The sequence below is a fragment of the Panthera pardus genome, unplaced genomic scaffold (genome assembly GCF_024362965.1).
Source record: "Panthera pardus isolate Hobbes unplaced genomic scaffold, ASM2436296v1 HiC_scaffold_3, whole genome shotgun sequence".
In the NCBI taxonomy this organism is placed as follows: Eukaryota; Metazoa; Chordata; class Mammalia; order Carnivora; family Felidae; genus Panthera; species Panthera pardus.
In genome coordinates this window covers 46,431,713-46,451,218 of record NW_026526876.1, presented here as the reverse complement: position 1 = coordinate 46,451,218, position 19,506 = coordinate 46,431,713, and the positions used below count along the sequence as shown (strand labels likewise).

Sequence of the window (19,506 nt, the reverse complement as noted above, 5' to 3'; positions counted from 1 at the left end):
CCTGATAATTATGATCCTGGATTAATTTGATTAATTCTGTTTGGAGGCAGGGAACAGAGAAGCTTGAGCTATAGAGTTGAATGAGTAAATACTTTCCTCAATTCAAAATTACACAGAAAATTTCAATAACCGAACCAAAAAAACAGACATTAAAAGATAGGAATCATATTTTGTTTCATAATGTACATAATAAAGTGTTGGCAAACAACTAATATTAGCATGTGAAAATAAATTCTGTGAGCCAGCCCAAGTACATAGAGCTTAAACTGTAAGGTCCATTATTTCTATTAAATCCATTATCTCTATTAGTAAACTTCTGGCTAGGTGCCTCTACCCAGTACCATTTGTCTTTGTATGAGGCTTTGAAATAAGGTAATTTAAAAAATTATTACTGTAAGACTATGTATAGATATACAACAGCAAGAAAGATCTTTCTGTATCATTTTTGAAGCTTACCTCTTTGTAGCACTTTTCTACAATTTCATAACTGGCATTGCCCCACACTGTTATGTGTTCTCGTCTGTACTGCTTCACCAACTCTGAAACCTACATGTGAAAATTCAAAAGTTGATGCATGTGCCTATTTGTAAATCCATTTACATTATTTCACTTTACAAATGGGTTACAACTGACTTTCTGCTAGTGAGTCATATAAACTTTTGGACGAATATATGAATCCAGATTATTTTATAAAATATAAGCAATTACTTACATTTTACCATTATATGATTTATCTAAGAGAGTACCACTATTTAGTCATTTGATATAAACTACCAACAAAGCAAGTTAAATCTGAAGAAGTTAATTGCCAGAACAATTGGTTCACAGGAGCTCACTTTTATGCATGACTGAGACAAAACAACTCACTCTGAAAATAGGCTTTCCTACAGTAAAGTAATCTCTTCTACCAGGGCATTATTTAAAACAATACTGATCCCTAGAGTATCACATTTCCTTAAACAGTAGCAATCTATGAAGTCACCTACTCTAGCCTCATTTAGTTTGTGAAATACAATACAGTCAGAAGAGGCAATGCCTTAAGTACCTTCTTAATCAGCACATTGTTGTTGACTTTGATATCGATGTTAATGGGAGTATTAGGAAAGGCCTCAAAAACTTCCTTCAGTAATGGGATTCGGTTATCTTTTCCTTCACATTGGCATGCTGAGAAAGCAAGATTTTTAAAAGTATTTTTAAAAGATAACTTTCACTTTTTTGATGATTAGGAAAAAAAGATAAAGTATTGTTTTCACAATAGTATGTATTCATAATAAGGCATTTACAAAATGATGAAAAGCATGAAGAAAAGAAAAATCATCTAAAATCCAACAACTTAGATATAAGCATTGTGACCATTTTTATCCTATGCATAATTTTTTAAAGGTTTTATTTTTAAGTAATCTCTACACCCAACATGGGGCTTGAACTCACAACCCCAAGATCAAGAGTCACATGCTCTACTGACTGAACCAGCCAGGTGCCCCTTCTATGCTAATTTAATAAGAGTTATAATAGCGTACCTACAGACCTTAATCTGATCTTTTACATAAGTAAAAAAATAAATGTTGCATGTTCATACACTATATTTAGAATTATGATTTAAAATTTTTTTCATTGAACTTTTTGAAATAACTATAGATTCACTTGAAGTTATAAGAAAAATAGAGATCTGTGCACCTTTTACCCAGATCTCCCAATAATAACCTCTTGTAAAACTATACTACAATATCATAACCATGACATTGATAGTGTTAATCCACCAATCTTATTCTATTATTTTGAGAGAGACAGAGAGGGTGCGAGCGGAGAAGGGGCAGAGAGAGACAGAGAGAATCCCAAGCAGGCTCTGTGCTGATAGCATGTGTGGCTCAATCTCAAGAAACTGAGAGATCATGACTCAAGCCGAAATCAAGAGTCGGGCACTTAACTGACTGCGCCACCCAGATGCTCCTTAATTATTTTTTTTAAGTTTTATTTATTTTGAAAGAGAGATAGCATGAGCAAAGGAGGGGCAGAGAGACAGGGAGAGAGAATCCCAAGCAGGCTCCACATTGTCAGCACACAGCTCAATGCGGGGCTCAAACCTACAAACCGTGAGATCATGACCTGAGCTAAAATCAGGAGTCAGAAGCTCAACCGACTGAGCTACCCAGGCGCCCTGTCCCTTAATTATTTTAATTTAACCATTCCCCCAGAAAGGTAACAGAGTTTACCACTTCCAAAATATGGCAGTTTGGCATTAGGATTATTTTGAACGTAAGGCAACTGAGATGAAACAGATATGATAAAATCTCGGTCCTTTCCCATCTGCCTAGAAACAAGACTTAAATTTTTCCACAACGTAATCACCAACAACCTTAGACCCTTATCAGCACCACAGGACTCCACAATACAAACTGTTGACTAGCCTTTATCTTTCCTTATTCACCTTTATATCCACCTTCCCACAATTTGCCACCCTAGAAACTCAAAATCCCTTTTGTCTTGTCATTTCTCTGAAAATGTATTGGATTTGTTTAAGATGCTATATAAACTCAAGTTCTAGCCACCTTTGAGTTACTCATCCCTGAGGTTCTCCATGACACACACATATTAATAAACTTCTGTCTTACTCTTGTTAATCTCTCTTTTGTTACAGAGCCTTGCTGAGAACCTAGAGAGTAGAAGGGGAAAAAATGTTTCCTTCCCTATACCCTGCTAGTGGACACTGAGGTTGTTTGGAAAGTTTTGCTAAGCTATCACCACTGAAATTTTCAGAGACTGAGAATATATATATATATATGTTCAGGCAAGGGAAATACATGCTAATTCAGTAATAAAGAATTGTATCAATACAGCTACTCAAAGAAAATTGAGTCACAAAAAAAATAAGAAGAGGATTTTTTAATCATTTTTTACATTTCCTGAGGGTTATTTTCTTAACTTTTTCCTTAATCTCTTTTGCCTTGAATCATTTACATAATATACTATACATGCTATATTAAGTAATTTTTAAGTTTATTTATTTTTGAGAGAGACAAAGACAGCACGCAAGAGGGGGAGGGGCAGATTGAGATGGGGGTAAGGGATTAGAGAGAGAGAATCCCAGGCAGGCTCTGCACTGTCAGTGTGGAGCCCAGTGCATGAAATCATGACCTGAGCTGAAGTCAGACGCCCCTTTGCTATGCAAGTCTTATAAAATTTCCCCTTCCCTCTGAAACTGCAATTCCACTACCATGTGAATAACAAAATGGTAAGAGACCTTTTATTTCATCTTTATTGTTCAAAGAAGTATATCAACAAAGTAAATTAAGTCTATGCCAAAAAGTGAAAAAATTATCCATAATAAAGGCTCATATGAAAAGTCAGCATGTAAATGGGGGAAAAAAGGAAAATGTGTTACTGTTTTGTCTGTTCTGTATTCCATTCTTTTTGTCTTTTTACTACTCCTTGTAATTCAGATGGTGGGACTCTGGGTCATACTGACTAACCTCTCAATCATTTGGCTCTGCCTCCTTGGCCACAAAGAGAGCACATGAACTTTAAGCATAACAATATGAACACGGGGAGAGGTCTCCTGAAATCCTCAGCTGGATGGATCATGTGCTTTTGATGTTGTCAGAGTCCATCCTCATGTGTAGAAGGTGTGCCTTAAGGGGGGCCTGGGATGAGCACTGGGTGTTATACATAGGGGATGAATCACTGGAATCTACTCCTGATTGCACTATATGTTAACTATCTTGGATGTAAAGTAAAATAAATAAATAAACAGATAGATAAATAAATAAATAAATACATAAATACATAAATAAACAAATAAAACAGTCACGTGATTAACTGTCTATTGTAACAGTGCAAATATAGAGCATTTCTATTGCTACATTCCATTTAAACAGTACTGTTTTTTAGTTAAGTAAAATTTTTCATAGCTTGTTAAGGGTGAAAAAATTAATTTAGCAGTCAAAAGAATTGCCATGGGCATTAGCTATTCACATGAAGGTAAGGTTGCAAGGATCAACTTAGAAGTCAAACAGACAAAACTAACTTTGGAACATTATACAATAAGAATAATATTGCATCTAATAGTGGGAGAAACAAGGAAATTAGGGGAGCCTGGGTGGTACAGTCAGTTAAGTGTCTGACTCTTGATTTCGGCTCAAGTCATTATCTCACGGTTTGTGGGTTCCAGCCCCACAATGGGCTCTGTGCTGACAGTGCAGAGTCTGCTTGGGACTCCTTCTCTCTCCCCTCTCTCTTTGCCCCTACCCCACTTGCTCTCTTTCTCTCAAAATAAATAAATAAACTTAAAAAAAAAAAGAAAGAAAGAAACAAGGGGATTTAAGTTACATTAATAACTAAAAAAATGGGGGGGGCACCTGGGTGGCTCAGTCAGTTAAGCGTCTGACTTTGGTGCAGGTCATGATCTCATGGTCCGTGAGTTCAAGCCCCGTGTTGGGCTCTGTGCTGGCAGCTGAGAGCCTGGAGCCTGCTTTGGATTCTGTGTCTTCCTCTCTCTCTGACCCTGCCCTATTCATGCTCTGTCTCTCTCTGTCTCAAAAATAAATAAACATTAAAAAAATTTTTTTTAAACTAAAAAAAAAAAAAAGAAGTATGTTAAAGTGATGTGAAAATATTTAAATTAATGCCTCAGCTAACACAGAATATAGAAAATGAGTTGGGGAAAGAAGTTTGTCCCCAGTATTGTTCTGGGCAGAAGATAACCACCTAGGAAATACTACAAAAAGGGAAAGAGGAAAACTAGAGTGACAGGCAAGGAGTAAGCGATAGGATGTGCTGGGTGATGGGATGAGTGAAGTAGCCTCTTATAAACATGCAAGAACTTTTAAAGTGATCATTCTGACCAACCTAGACTATCCAGAATGTGTATTTTCCATGAAAAAAAATCCACTTTCAAGTTAGCAGGATAGATAAGAACAAACCCTTTGGTTAACACATTTTTATATTCTTTCTTTACATTTATTTTTTAATGTAGCCTGTGGTAGACCAAAGCACCTTTACCATCTCTGGTAAAATTGTGAATCACAAAGAAAGCAAGAGGCCTAAAATCTGTATTCCTCTGAGAGTTGACAGTCTCTCTCTCTCTCTCTCTCTCTCATATTTAAAGAAAAGTAAGCCAGAATTCTGAGGAGGGGAATAGGACGCACACGCACACACACAAAGGAACAACTATCTACCTAATCTGAATCAAGTACTGTATATTAGCCTAAATGCAGCAAATTTCACATGTAAGGCATTCTTAATTGTAATATGAACTGAATGTAATATGAATGAAAATTAATTATCCTTTTTAGCTGTCTGAAACTTGAATGTACATGGCATTGCTATTAATAAGGCATTAGAAAAGACTTTTAGGGCACCTGGGTGGCTCAGTCAGTTAAGCATCTGACTCTTGATTTCAGCACAGGTCATGACCTCCCCATTTGTGAGTTTGAGCCCCACATCTGGCTCTGTGCTGACAGCACCGGAGCCTGCTTGGGATTCTCTCTCTCCCTCTCTCTGCCCCTCCCCTGCTCGTTCTCTCTCTTAAAATAAATAAATAAACATTAAAAAAGAGAGAGAGAGAGAGATACTCTTTAGGAATGCCTGGGTGGCTCAGTCGGTTGAGTGTCTGACTTTGGCTCAGGTCATTATCTTGTACTTCATGAGTTCAAGCCCTGTGTGGTGCTCTGTGATGACAGCTCAAAGCCTGGAGCCTGCTTCAGTTTCTGTGTCTCCCTCTCTCTCTGTACCACTTGTGTTTTATCAGTCTGTCTCTCTCTCTCAAAAAAATAAAATAAATAAATATTTTTTAAAATTAAGAAAAAAAAAAAAGATTTTTTAGATGGCGAGGCCAGATAGTACAGCTGAACACTGACCTGGTTAGATGAAGGCCTAGTTTCAAGTCCTACCTCTGTCATTTATTTGTTGTATGCCTGCCCTTAATCAAGTTAATTTACATCTTTATGCCTCGGTTTCCTTATTTATAACAGGAGGAGATAGAATTATATAGTCTCAAAGGTCACTGCATATTCAAATATTTTATGACTTTATGAGAAAGGTATATAAATAAAAACTTTAAAAAAAGAAAGAAAGGAATAAAACCTGAAAAAAAAGTAAAAACATTTTTCCTCTCAAAGGATCTTTTAATCTTCGTGAGGTTTTGGCTTTGCTCTATAAACATAAAAAAAGAAACAAAAACAAAAAAAAAACAAACAAAACACTTCACTTACGAAATGTTTTTAACCTTCACAAATCCACAATGGACACAAATATTATATAATAGCTTGGCAAGTATAATCCTGTTAAATTACAAGAATGAAAAAGTGTTTACTCAAACCAACCCGGCTTAATGATACTTGGAAAGTAAAATCAAACCATTTTCAGATCGAAACATCCTTCAGAGATAGCTAATTTAAGCAATTTTCTGATTTTTACTTGGCTTTCTTAAATTTTCCAACCAAACGGAAATTACACTGGCCAGTTTTAAATCTAGGTCACAAAGTAGTTACATTTCTTTTTTAATATTATTATCAATAGATCCTTGACATTTAACCAAGGTTTTAACTAAATGCAAGCCATTCCAGGGGCATCTGAGTGGCTCAGTCGGTTAAGCGTCCGACTTCGGCTCAGGTCATGATCTCACGGCTCGTGAGTTCGAGCCCTGCGTCGGGCTCTGTGCTGACAGCTCAGAGCCTGGAGCCTGCTTCATGTTCTAGGTCTCCCTCTCTCTCTGCCCCTCCCCTGCTGATGCTGTCTCTCTCTGTCTCTCAAAAATAAATAAACATTAAAAAAAAATTTTTTTTTTAAATAAATGCAAGCCATTCCATACAAAGGACCATAATATGTACCATCTTGTAGTTTTACTGAGTTACATTTGAATCATTCAAAACATGAGGCTGAATTGTGATAGTGTGGGTCCCTGTACCTGCTTAGCAATCTTTATCTCCAGGTGGTCTATTTTCCATTCTAACAAGTCTAACAAACTGGGCCAAGGGACATGTTCCTTTGTGAGAAATATTCCCTCAAAAGAGAGAAAACTGCTATGCTTGTGATTAAAAAGTGACAATGACCAGGAAATGGGTGGTTTATTTGAGTAATAGAATTCTCTTTAATAATTTAATATAGGGAGCAGTGAAATGACATAAAATCAAACGTTACAGAATCAGTAATGATCTGAAAGGGGTCCTTTTCAATGTCTTTTCACTTATTGTTTTTGCTTATGATGGATTATTACTGCAAGTTATAGTAATCGTCTACAATTTGAAGCTTTAGAAATGCAAAGCATCCCTAATAGTATCTGGGTTTCTTATAATTAGTATTCAGGCTTTTTTTTTTTTTTTTTTTTAAGTATACAGGCTTAAATTACCTGTACATAAATTTAAATAGAATGAGCCAGTTAAATCTCTAGCCTTTATCATCTTAGGGTCCAGATTTCAGATCTGTAGGTCTGAAAGAGTAGGTACTGAGGGCAGTACTTTTAGCTGGAATTTACTATGACAAGAGAACACACATGTATATCTAATTCTCAGTATAAACAAATACCAAATACACTTTAATGTAAATGTTTAAGCTGCAAATGGGAAATATTACCTCTTTGAAATGTGACATCCAGTTTGCCAAGGTAAGGTGGGAGTTCCTTTAAAAGATATGATTTAAAAAAAAAAGTTAGCTCTCAAAATTTAAAAGTATTTAAAAAATTTTTTTAAGTATTTTGGTGTCTTACATTAAGATAAAGATATGCTTCTTCAAAAAATAAAAGAATAAAACATTACCTATGTTTACATAGGGCACTCTTTAGCAGAATATCCCAAACAGCAAATCAATCATAGAACTACTTTCTTTCACAACTTATAAGAAAAGAAATCTGTACTATTTAATATGGACCTCTTCTCAATAATAAATATACAAATATCTCAGTAGATAAGTGTCAAGAATAGACAATTTTAAACAATGACAATCAAACAAAAGAATCTTTAAACTCACAAATAAATAAATGCTAATTAAAATTAAAATTTAGGAAATTTTTGTTATAATATTCAATAATGGTAAGGGTACAGAAAAACGGGAATTCCTCTATTATCACATTTTAGAACTCTCTTGTTTTTTTGTTTTGTGTTTTTTTTAATTCTTACTTTGTTTTTAGATAAACTCTACGACCAACATGGGGCTTGAACTCATGACCCTGAGATCAAGAGTCACATGCTCCACCAACTGAGCCAGACATGAGTCCCAGATTTTAGAATCCTTAAAACACTTTTTTTAAGTGGCATTTTATTTTATTCTTAATTAATTAAATTAAAAAAAAAAACTTAGAACTAATTCAAATGCCCAACAACAGAAGAGGAATGGTTAAAAATAACTCCATATCCAATCAAGGGAATAACTGCAGTCATTTAAAATGCTGATGAAAAATAAGCATGGAATCTGAAAAGGCTAAATACCAAACAATTCCAACAATATGACATTCTGGAAAAGGTAAAACTATGAAGACGATAAAAAGATCAATGGTTGCCAGGGGTTGGGGGGCAGGAAGGATGAACAGGCCAAGGATTTTTAGGGCAGTGAAATTATTATGTATGACACTTGTAATAGTTGATACATATTATTACACATTAAAACGTACATGTCATTATATGTTAAAACCTACAGAATGTACAACATTAAGAATAAACCCTACTGGGGTGCCTGTCTGGCTCTGTTCGTTAAGCGTCTGACTTCAGCTCAGGTAATGATCTCGTGGTTTGTGAGTTTGAGCCCCACGTCAGGCTCTGTGCAAACAGCTCTGAGCCTAGAGCCTGCTTCGGATTCTGTGTCTCCCTCTCTCTGTCTCTCTCCCACTCAAAAATAAATAAACTCTCTCTCTTTCTCTCAAAAATAAATAAACATTAAAAAAATAAAAATAAACCTACTGTTACCTATGGATTTGGGGTGACAATGATGTGTTAATGTAGGTTCATAGATTGTACCAAATGTAACACTCTGGTGCAGGATGTTGACGGCGGGGGGCGGGGGGGAAGGTTCAGAAGTTAGTGGAAACTCTGTACTTTCTGCTCAATTTTGCTGATAACTGCTCTAAAAACTAAAGTCTATTAAATGAGAAAGCATGGAAAAATGTGTATCATGCCATAATGTTAAAGTGTTTAAAAACACAATATACATAATATACAGTAGGATCATAACCATGTAAAAAACATACAAGATATACATACAGATAGTATCCTGTTAACATAAGTTTTCTTTAGGTGGTAAAACAAAGCATTTATTTTTCCCATCCATTTATCAGTCTTTACTATAATGGCATGTAAACCACTAAAATCAGATTTCCTATCCTTGAAGACTAAAATTAATTCATATATTTAATCTGATCAAATAAATTGTAGAATACTTCAAGCAAGTTGAATTTTAGTAGTTTTACATTTGAAGACTTTGGTAATTTTGTTAAAATATTTATAAAAATAAGTCTCCAAAATGTATCCACAGGTGTCTGTAGTAAGTACAAATCCTCACTGGAAATTAGAATAGTTTTCTTTTTTTTTTTTAATGTTTATTTATTTTTGAGAGAGAAGGGGAGAGAGAGAGAGAGAGAGGGAGAGAGAGCATAAGCAGGGGAGGGGCAGAGACACACACACACACACACACACACACACACACACACACAGAATCCAAAGCAGGCTTCAGGCTCTGAGTTGTCAGCACAGAGCCCAACACAGGGCTTGAACCCATGAACCGTGAAATCATGACCTGAGCTGAAGTTGGATGCTTAACGAACTGAGCTACACAAGTGCCCCTAGAATAGTTTTTAAAATTTTCTTTGACATTCATTATTTAATCACTATCATTTATTTTTTATTATTTATTGAAACACTATCTGGCATTCATTGTTTTTAATAATCTTACAGGCTCTAGTATCTATTAGATAGTAGTTTATCATGCATTGTTACTTACACAGTACTTGAGATCAGAGATGTTTACATTGACTCCAGTTGATCTCTTTAGATTCTCATCATGTGACACTACAACTTGTTCATCTTTTGTGATATGGCAGTCCAATTCCAGCATATCAGTTCCAATTGTAACTGCACTGAAGAAATGCAAAGAATAATGACATTCTGAAAGTTAAGTAAACTTAACTTTGTCAGATGTAAAAATTTGGAGTTATAAATCAAATAGCAAAAAAATCTCTTAACGCTAAAATTTCTCTACACTGTCATCTACTAGATTTATTGATGTGAAAATATTCTAAAGTAAACACATAACAGGAGAATCATGTTACCCCTTTCCATAACCCGGTATCCATATTCCTGACAACCCAGTATAATGGAAAGAACACTGGATCAGGGGGCACTTGGCTGGTTCAATCAGAAGAGCATGCAACTCTTTTTTTTTTTTTTAAGTTTATTTATTTATTTTGAAAGAGAGAGAGAGTGGGGGAAGGGCAGAGAGAGAAGGAGAGATAGAAACCAAAGAAGGCTCCATGCTGTCAATGCAGAGCCTGATGCAGGGCTCGAACTGACGAACTGTGAGATCATGACCTGAGCCAAAGTCAAGAGTTTGAGCCCCACATTAGGTGTAGAGATTACTTAAATAAAAACTTAAAAACAATAAAAATAATAAAACACTGGATCAGAAGTTAAAAAAAGTCTGGATATCAGTTCCTGCTTTGCTATGAACTTGCTGTATAGGGGTACCTGGGTGGCTCAGTCGGTTAAGTGTCCAACTCTTGATTTCCACTCAGGTCGTGATTTTAAGCCCCATGTTGGACTCAGCACTGACAGTGAGGAACCTACTTGGGATTCTCTCTCTCCTTCTGTCTCTGCCCCTCCTCTGCTCATACACTCTCTCTCTCTAAACAAATAAATAAAGTTAAAAAAAATCAACACACAAAAATCAGTTATGTTTCTGTATACTAACAATGAACAATCTGAAAAGGAAATAACAGAACAATCCATTTACAATAGCATCAAAAAGAATAAAAAATTCTTAGAAATTAACTTAACCAAGGAAATAAGAGACTTGTACAATGAAAACTACAACACACTGCTGAAAGAAATTAAATAAGATACACATACATGGAAAGACATCCCATATTCGTGGATTAGAATGCTTATTATTAAGATACATTGATCTACACATTCAATGAAATTCTTCTAAAAATCCCAACGATTTTGCAAAAATAGAAAGATCCATCCTAAAATGCATATGAGAAGCACCTGGGTGACTCAGTCAGAAGAGCATGCAACTCTTTATTTCAGGGTTGTAAGTTTGAACCCCGCTATGGGTGCAGTGATTACTAAACATAAATAAATAAACTATAAAATGCATATGAAATCTCAAGGAAACTCAAAGAGTCAAAACAATCTTGAAAAAGAACAAAGTTGGAAGACTCACACTTCCTGATTTCAATATTTACTACAAAGCTACAGTTATCAAAGCAATATGGTGCTGGCATAAAGACAGACATATAAATCAATGAAACAGAATAGAGTCCAGAAATAAACCCTCTCATATACTGTCAAATGATTTTCAACAAGGGTACAAAAGACAATTCAATGAGGAAAGGATAGTCTTTTCAACAAATGGTGCTGGGAAAATTGGATATCCACACGTAAAAGAATGAAGTTGGATCCTTACCTAACACCACATTGAAAAATGAACTCAAAATTGATCAAAGACCTAACCATAACTCCTAAGAAGAAAAAAACCTTTAGAAGACAACATACAGGAAAAGCTTTACCACACTGGATTTGGCAATAATTTCTTGGCTGTGACAACAAAAGCACAGGAAACAAAAGAACAACAACAAAAAAAAAGACAAACTGTACTTCATCAAAATTAAAAATTTTTGTGTACCGAGGATGGTATCAACAAAGTACAAAGGTAGCCCACAGAATGAGAGAAAATATGTGCAAATCATCTACCTGATAAAGGATTAATATCTACAGTATATAAAGAACTCCTTAAAAAAACCTCAACAACAAGAAAATAACCCAATTCAAAAATGAGGAAAGGAACTGAATAGATATTTCTATAAAGAAGACATGCCAATAAGCACATGGAACGAAGATAAACATCACTAATCATTAGGGAAATCCAGTCAAAACCACAATCAGAGGGGCACCTGTCTGGCTCCACGGGAAGAGTATGTGATTCTTGATCTCGTGGTCATAAGTTCAAGCCCCATGTTGGGTTAGAGATTACTTAAACTTTAAAAAAGAAAAAAAAATCCCACTATTTCACACACTTTTGGAAGGAAGGAAGGAAGGAAGGAAGGAAGGAAGGAAGGGAGGAAGGAAGGGAGGAAGAAGGGAAGGGAAAAAGAAAAAAAAAAGTATTGGCCAGAATGTGGAAAAATTGGAACGCTTGTATACTGTTGGTGGGAATATAAAATGGCAGTTCCTCAAGACAACTAAACACAGATTTACCATATGATCCAGCAATTTCACTTCTGAATACACAAAGAAAAAACTGAAAGCAGGTACCCGAAATATTTATACAACCATGTTCATAGAAGCATTGTTCATAATAGTGAAAATTAGGAACAACTTAATTGTCTATCAGCTGATGAATGGATAAACAAAATGTGATATACCTACAAAGAAATATTATTCAGCCTTTAAAAATGAAGGGAATTCTGGGTAGCCTGGCTGGCTCAGTCGGTAGAGCATGAACTCTTGATCTTGGGGCTTGAGGTTTATGTTGCATGAAGAGATTATTTAAAAAAAAAAAAAAAAAAAAATCTTAAAAATAGGAAGGAATTCTGATATATGCCACAACATGAGTGAATCTTTAAGGTACTATGCAAGGTGAAAAAAGCCAAAAATAAAAATACAAATATTCAATGATTCCACTTATATAAAGGTACTTAGAATAGTCAAATTAATAGAAATAGAAAGTAGAATGGTAATTACCAGGGCCTGGGGGGAGAAGGTAAGGGAGTTATTAATTGAATGGGTCCAGAGTTTTGATATGGAAAGATGAAAAAGTTCTGGAGATTAACAGTGGTGATGGTTGCATAGTAATGTGAAGATTAAATGATACTGAACTGTACACTTAATTAAATGGTAAGTTTTATGTTGCGTATATTTTATCATGATAAAATAAAATTTTAAAAATTGGGGAAAAAAGAAAAATTGAAAGGATCAGATCAGACAATCTCTAAGTTTCCTTTCACATCTAAGATCCTATCACTTTTATAAAGGGTATATCACAGTGGTTAAGAGCACAAACACTGAGCAAAAACAGGGTAATTATGTGAGGTGATGGATGTGTTAATTAACTTGATTGTAAGAATCCCTTCACAATATATATACATATCAAATCATCACACTGTATATTTTTTTGATGTTTATTTTTGAGGGAGAGAGCAGGGGAGGGGCAGAAAGAGAGGGAGACACAGAATCTGAAGCAGGCTCCAGGCTCTGAGCTGTCAGCACAGACCCCGAACGGCTCGAACTCACAAACTGGGAGATCATGACCTGAGCTGAAGTCAGACGCTTAACCAACTGAGCCACTCAGGCACAGTGGTTAAATACCTTAAATATATTATTTGTCAATTATACCTCAATAAAGTGGGGGGGGGGGGGCGGGAAGTATAGACACTGGAGTCTGTGTTCAAATACGGGGTCTGCCACTTACTTGGGCAAGTTATTTAGCTTCTTTATGCTTCAGTTTCCTTGTTCCCAAAGCCGTGATGACACTATCAGCTCTCTGTACCTCCTTACAACGTACCTTACCTTCCAAGCAGCCCCACACTCTTTAAATACTCCCTTTGCCTGGAATGCCTGGGTGGCTCAGTCGGTTAAGCATCTGACTCTTGGGTTTTGACTCGGTCATGATCTCACGATTCATGGGTTCACATCTGGCTCTGCACTGACAGCGCAGAAGCTGCTTGTGATTCTCTCTGTGTCTCTCTCTGTCCATCCCCCATGCTCACTCTCTCTCTCTCAAAAATAAGTAAATAAACAACAAAAAAGAATACTCCCTTTGCCTGAAATGCCTTTTGCAGAAAGACAATATACAATAAAATAATAGACACAAACTTGAACAGGCACTTCACAGCTGAGGATTTCCAAATGGCCAGTAAGTGTATGAATAGATGTCCAAAATCAAATGTCAAACAGGGAAATGTAAATTAAAACCACAATGAGATAGCATTACATATCCACTAGAATGGCTAAAATTAAACAGCCTGACAATAAATTAGCAAGACAGTGGAGCACTGGAATCCTCATGTATTGCTGGTGTGAATATAAATTGGTACAATCACTTTGGAAGGTATAAATATAGACCACCATGTGATCCTGCAATTCCACTTCTGCTAAGTATATATCTGAGAGGGATGAATGCATTTGGCTATTAAAAAACAGATAACATTACTTCACACATCATGGGTGAATCTTACAGATATAAACTGAAAAAAGAAAAACCTGACACAAAAGTATAAATACTGTATGATTACATTTATGTTTTCAGGAACTAGCAAAATCAATTTATCATAAAATAATAGAAATATAGAATAACAGAAATTGAATAATGGCTATCTAGGGGCAACAAGTTGGACAAGTGTCCAACAAGTGTGGACTGGGAAAGGTCACAAGGACACCTTTAAGGGCGCTATAAATGTTCTCTATCTTTATCTGGGTGGTGGTTACAAAGGTACATACATACTAAAATTCACTGGGCCAGGGCCTCCTCGGTGGCTCAGTCGGTTAAGCATCCAACTTGGGCTCAGGTCGTGATCTCACGGTTCGTGAGTTCAAGCCCCATGTCAGGCTCTGTGCTGTTAGATCAGAGCCCAGAGCCTGCTTCGGATTCTGTCTCCCTCTCTCTCTGACCCTCCTCTGCTTGCTCTCTCTCTCTCAAAAATAAACATTAAAAAAAATTCATCAGACTATATACTTAGATTTTGCATTTTATGGGATGTATATTTTATACAACACAAAACAGTTTTTTAAATGTTTATTTATTCCTTTTTGAAAGAGGGAGAGAAAGAGAGAGAGCAGGGGAGGGCCAAAGAGAGAGGGAGACCAGAGACAGAGAATCCCAAGCAGGCCCTGTCCTTTAGCCCAGAGCCCAATATGGGCCTCCAACTCATGAACTGTGAAATCATAACCTAGATCTAGTTTACTACTGTATTCCTAGTGCCCGGACACAAGACCTTGCACAGCTGGTACTCTGTAAGTTACTTGTTAAAAAACCTCTGAATGTGTAAAATGCCCACATAGCACTTTATGCACTAATCATCGTGGGTGACACTTCAAGATGAAGAAAAAGTAAACATGGGTGAAACAGGGAGAAAGTTCTAGAAACACTTTTTTAAAATTCAAGAATGGAAAGAGTAGAGCTGTGGTGAGCAGAGGAGGTGAGAAGACACAAAAGTAGATAAATTATGTTTGTGCAATATATTCCCATGCACTTAAACCACAAATACCAGTGGTTCATAAGAGGTCAGGTCTCTACAACTGTATATTAAATTCCTAGAGGAAAGGCCTATGTCTGTTACATATTTTCTAATGTTCACGATGTAGGGCATATTGTAGGTATCCAACGCATTTCTTTCTTCTTTTTTTTTTTGATAGAGAGAGAGAGACAGTATGAGTGGTGTAAGGGCAGAGAGAGAGCAAGACATAGAATCTGAAGCAGGCTCCAGGCTGCCAGATGTCAGCACAGAGTGCACCCGACACAGGGTTCAAACTCACAAACCACGAGATCATGACCTGAGCTGAAAGTGGACACTTAATGGACTGAGCCACCAAGGCACCCCATTTCTTAATTTTTTTTAAATGTGTGTTAATTCACTTGGTTAAAAAAGAAAGAATGAGGGACACCTAGTTGGCTCAGTCAGTTGAGCGTTGGACTCCTAGTTTTGGCTCACGTCATGATCTGTAGGTTCAGGAGTTTGAGCCCTGCATTGGGCTCTGTGCTGACATCACGGAGCCTGCTTGGGGTACTCTCCCTCTCTGCCCCTGCTCCACTCATGCTCTCTCAAAATAAATGAAAGAAAGAAAGAAAGAAAGAAAGAAAGAAAGAAAAGAAAAGAAAAGAAAGAATGAAGTCATGGTAAGTGGAATCCAGTGGGACCTAGATTAGAAGATTAAGATCCTTGGCCATCCCAGATCTAATGATTCTAAAATTATGTAGCTGCCAAAATTTGCCTTTGGAGTCAACCACTTACCCATTTTCTCTGACTTCACTTACCTCTGATGATCCACTCCAATTAGGATCCCATTCCCAATTCCCATCCTAGGGGCGCCTGGGTGGCTCAGTTTGTTAAGCATCCGACATTTGATTTCAGCTCAGGTCATGATCTCATGGTTTCTGGGTTTGAGCCCTGCATCGGCCTCTGGGCTGACAGCCTGCAGAGCCTGCTTGAGATTCTCTCTCCCTCCCTCTCTGCTCCTGATTGTATGCACGTGCTCTCTCTCTCTCTCAAAATAAATAAATAAACTTAAAAAACACAACAACAACAACACCAATTCCCATCCCAAAGGCCACTTGATGCCTTATGCCAAAATCTCATACTGCTCCCCTACTCCTCCCTAATTAACACTCCTTTTCAGTGTCCTAATTACTACTAGTTGTTAGGAGAAAAACAAACCTGGCTCCTTAATGTAATTCTTACTAAGATGTAAATAATTACCTTTATGTGTCCTCTTCTAAAGGATATCCACCTTTAAAAGAGAATATTTGTTTGTCAACTGTGTTTGCTAGAACCACAAATGGATAAAAATAAAATCCAAAAAGAAATAAGCAAACAAAAACAGATTTTAGGTTCATAGAATTACTTTTCTGTATTTTTAAATTTCTTTAAATGTTGTTGTTATTGTGTTCAGTTTTTTTAAAAAAGAATAAAAAATGTAGAAACTGTAAGCAATATATACAGCCAGCAAACAGTTTTGAAATAAAACCCCAAAATCCTTTATATAACTAAAAAAAATTGCTACTACTAATTTTTGGGCTTGTACATATCTTCCTTTCTTTTTCTTTTCTTTTGTTATTTTTTTCTGAGTATGTGAAGGGAGAGTAAGAGCAGAGACTATATTTTCCTGTATTAAAAAAAAATTATACCTTCTACCTAAGAAATCTAAGTATTAAGCTTGCCATTAGCTGAAATGTTGGCTTTTTTTTTTTTTTTTTTTTTTAATTTTTTTTTAATGTTTATTTATTTTTGAGACAGAGAGAGACAGAGCATGAACGGGGGAGGGTCACAGAGAGAAGGAGACACAGAATCCGAAACAGGCTCCAGGCTCTGAGCTGTCAGCACAGAGCCCGACGCGGGGCTCGAACCCACGAACCGTGAGATCATGACCTGAGCCGAAGTCGGACGCTTATCCGACTGAGCCACCCAGGCGAAATGTTGGCTATTTTTAGAAATGTTTAGGAATTCGTATAAAAAATATTTTCCACTTATTGTATGCTTATCTCTTATTAATAAGCTAATAAAAATTCAGAGCAATAGTAAGTGCATCCAGGACAATTTGTAAATTATCCTAATAAAATTATCCCAAATTTGATACAGAAATAGCTAGAAAATAGCAAGAAAAAGGAAATTTTTTTTATTACTTTGGCCTTCAAAATTTTCCATAAATAACAATATGCATCTACTTCAATTGAAGCACTAGATATTTTATAGCTGAATTTCTTTCTTTTTATAATATAGCTGAATTTCTAACAAGCTGATTACAAACATAGAAAAAAGGAAGCCAAGGCTTCAATACTACCAGAAAAAGAAATAAAAACTCTAGCTCTAAAAGATATGAAATTACTTGAAATTCCAGAGAAACAATACATAACAACTTAAAACAGACCCTATATTAAGGAATTTATTTGAATCTCTTTAATTCCTCACAACATTGGGGTTTATTATTATTTCCATTTCATAGATGAGAAATTAGTACTGTATTAATTAGATATTCTGAAAAACATAGCATGAGAACCAGGTCACTGATTAATTACTTTGACTGCCTGCCAACTTACACTTCCAGCTATTGCTAAAACAATTTGTTTCTTACTTTTACCATTCATGTTAATACCATGGGAATCAAATTGTCCCGTGGGTATTTACAAAGGCGGCCTGGTTTAATAACCTAGTTTTATTACCTCTTAGGAGCCAGATTTTATATACTCAAGGGCTTAGTAAATGTGTGTGTGTGTGTGTGTGTATTACAGTTCCTTAGTTTTTGGTTCTATGCTTATTATGGATGGGGTTCTGTCTCCTTCATCTGTCTTCTGTTAATATTCTGCTTTGTTCTTAAGTTCCCCATTCCATGTATCATTTGGTAAGCAACTGGTAAGTCTATTAGCACCAGAACTAGGTGTTAGGGACTGAGAGATCAATATGGAAGGATTCTTGCTACCAAAGGAATCACAGAGGAGCTATATTCATAACCTAAGGTGTTTGTGAAAGCATTTTATAAACCACATTACAGGACGTTTTGTAAATTGTGAGATGCAAAAAATAAAGACAGAAAGAAAAAGCAAGCAAGCAAGCAAGGAAGCAATTGTGAGATGCAATTATTTCTTTGTCAGTCCTAATTACTTCTTTAGCCCCACTATAATGAATTAATTTTCCATACATTCTTAAAGGTCCTTTCAGTTTCCTAGACATATCTTGTCTGCATAGCCTCACATCTTAATCTGAAATATTGCACATTTTTTCCGCTTTCTTTCTTTCTTTCTTTTCTTTCTTTCTTCTTTTTTTCCTTCTTTCTTTCTTTCTTTCTTTCTTTCTTCCTTCCTTTCTTTTTTTTTTTTTTTTTTTTTTTTGACTAATCTCTGCACCCAATGTGGGGCTCAAACTCACAGCCAGAGATCAAGAGTTGCATGCTCTACCAACTAAGCCAGCCAGGCACCCAAACACTTCACATTTTAAAAATAGCTTCTTCCTCTGTACCAAATGATAACTCTTCTAGTCCTGGTATCTTTTCAATTTTCTGGTGAATCTTAACCAGGCTTCCCCGACCAACTATTTATATTTTCTTTAATATCTTCTTCTCTTCACTTCTGTGTCATAATATATATGCTCTGTAAAGTGTATGTCTACACATGCACATAAATAAGATCTAAATTTTAGCTGTTCATTATATTTTTACTATCTCTCTCTCAACTACTTATCCTATCAAAGATATACCGTACTTAAGCACAGTATCTATCTTTTGCTGGTTATATATTATAACTCCTTTTAAATATACTGTACCTTGAAAATAGTATGTTTACATGATTTTTTCTTGCTGCTCATGAAGCAGCTATTAAAAAAAAAAAAACAACTCCTAGCAGTTAAGAACTAATAGAATATTAGTTAAGGAACTAACAGAATATTTCTAAATGAAAACAAAAGTATTGATTGATAGCAAGAGCACTGATACATACATAAGATAAAACAAAACACAAAAACCACTACCAACAACAAATCTTAAAAAGAGGTTAAAATTAAGCTTATTGGGGAAAAGACAGTCTCTTCAACAAATGGTGCAGAAAAAGTGGACAGCTACATGCAAAAGAATGAAACTGGGCCACTTTATTACATCA

The 19,506-nt window shown here is 35.9% G+C and overlaps 1 protein-coding gene across 2 annotated transcripts in view; it reads right to left on the bottom strand.

Annotated features, from left to right (window-relative positions):
• Positions 1-19,506, bottom strand: part of GDPD1 (glycerophosphodiester phosphodiesterase domain containing 1) — a 48,982-nt gene that overhangs the window by 13,081 nt on the left and 16,395 nt on the right. For both annotated transcript variants that reach the window (XM_019431114.2, XM_053892746.1), the window contains 4 exons: positions 9,925-10,060; positions 7,570-7,615; positions 1,046-1,164; positions 457-546 (listed from right to left, as the gene is read on the bottom strand). In XM_019431114.2, coding sequence (XP_019286659.1) covers positions 457-546; positions 1,046-1,164; positions 7,570-7,615; positions 9,925-10,060 — 391 coding nt within the window. The remainder of the gene's footprint in view (positions 1-456; positions 547-1,045; positions 1,165-7,569; positions 7,616-9,924; positions 10,061-19,506) is intronic.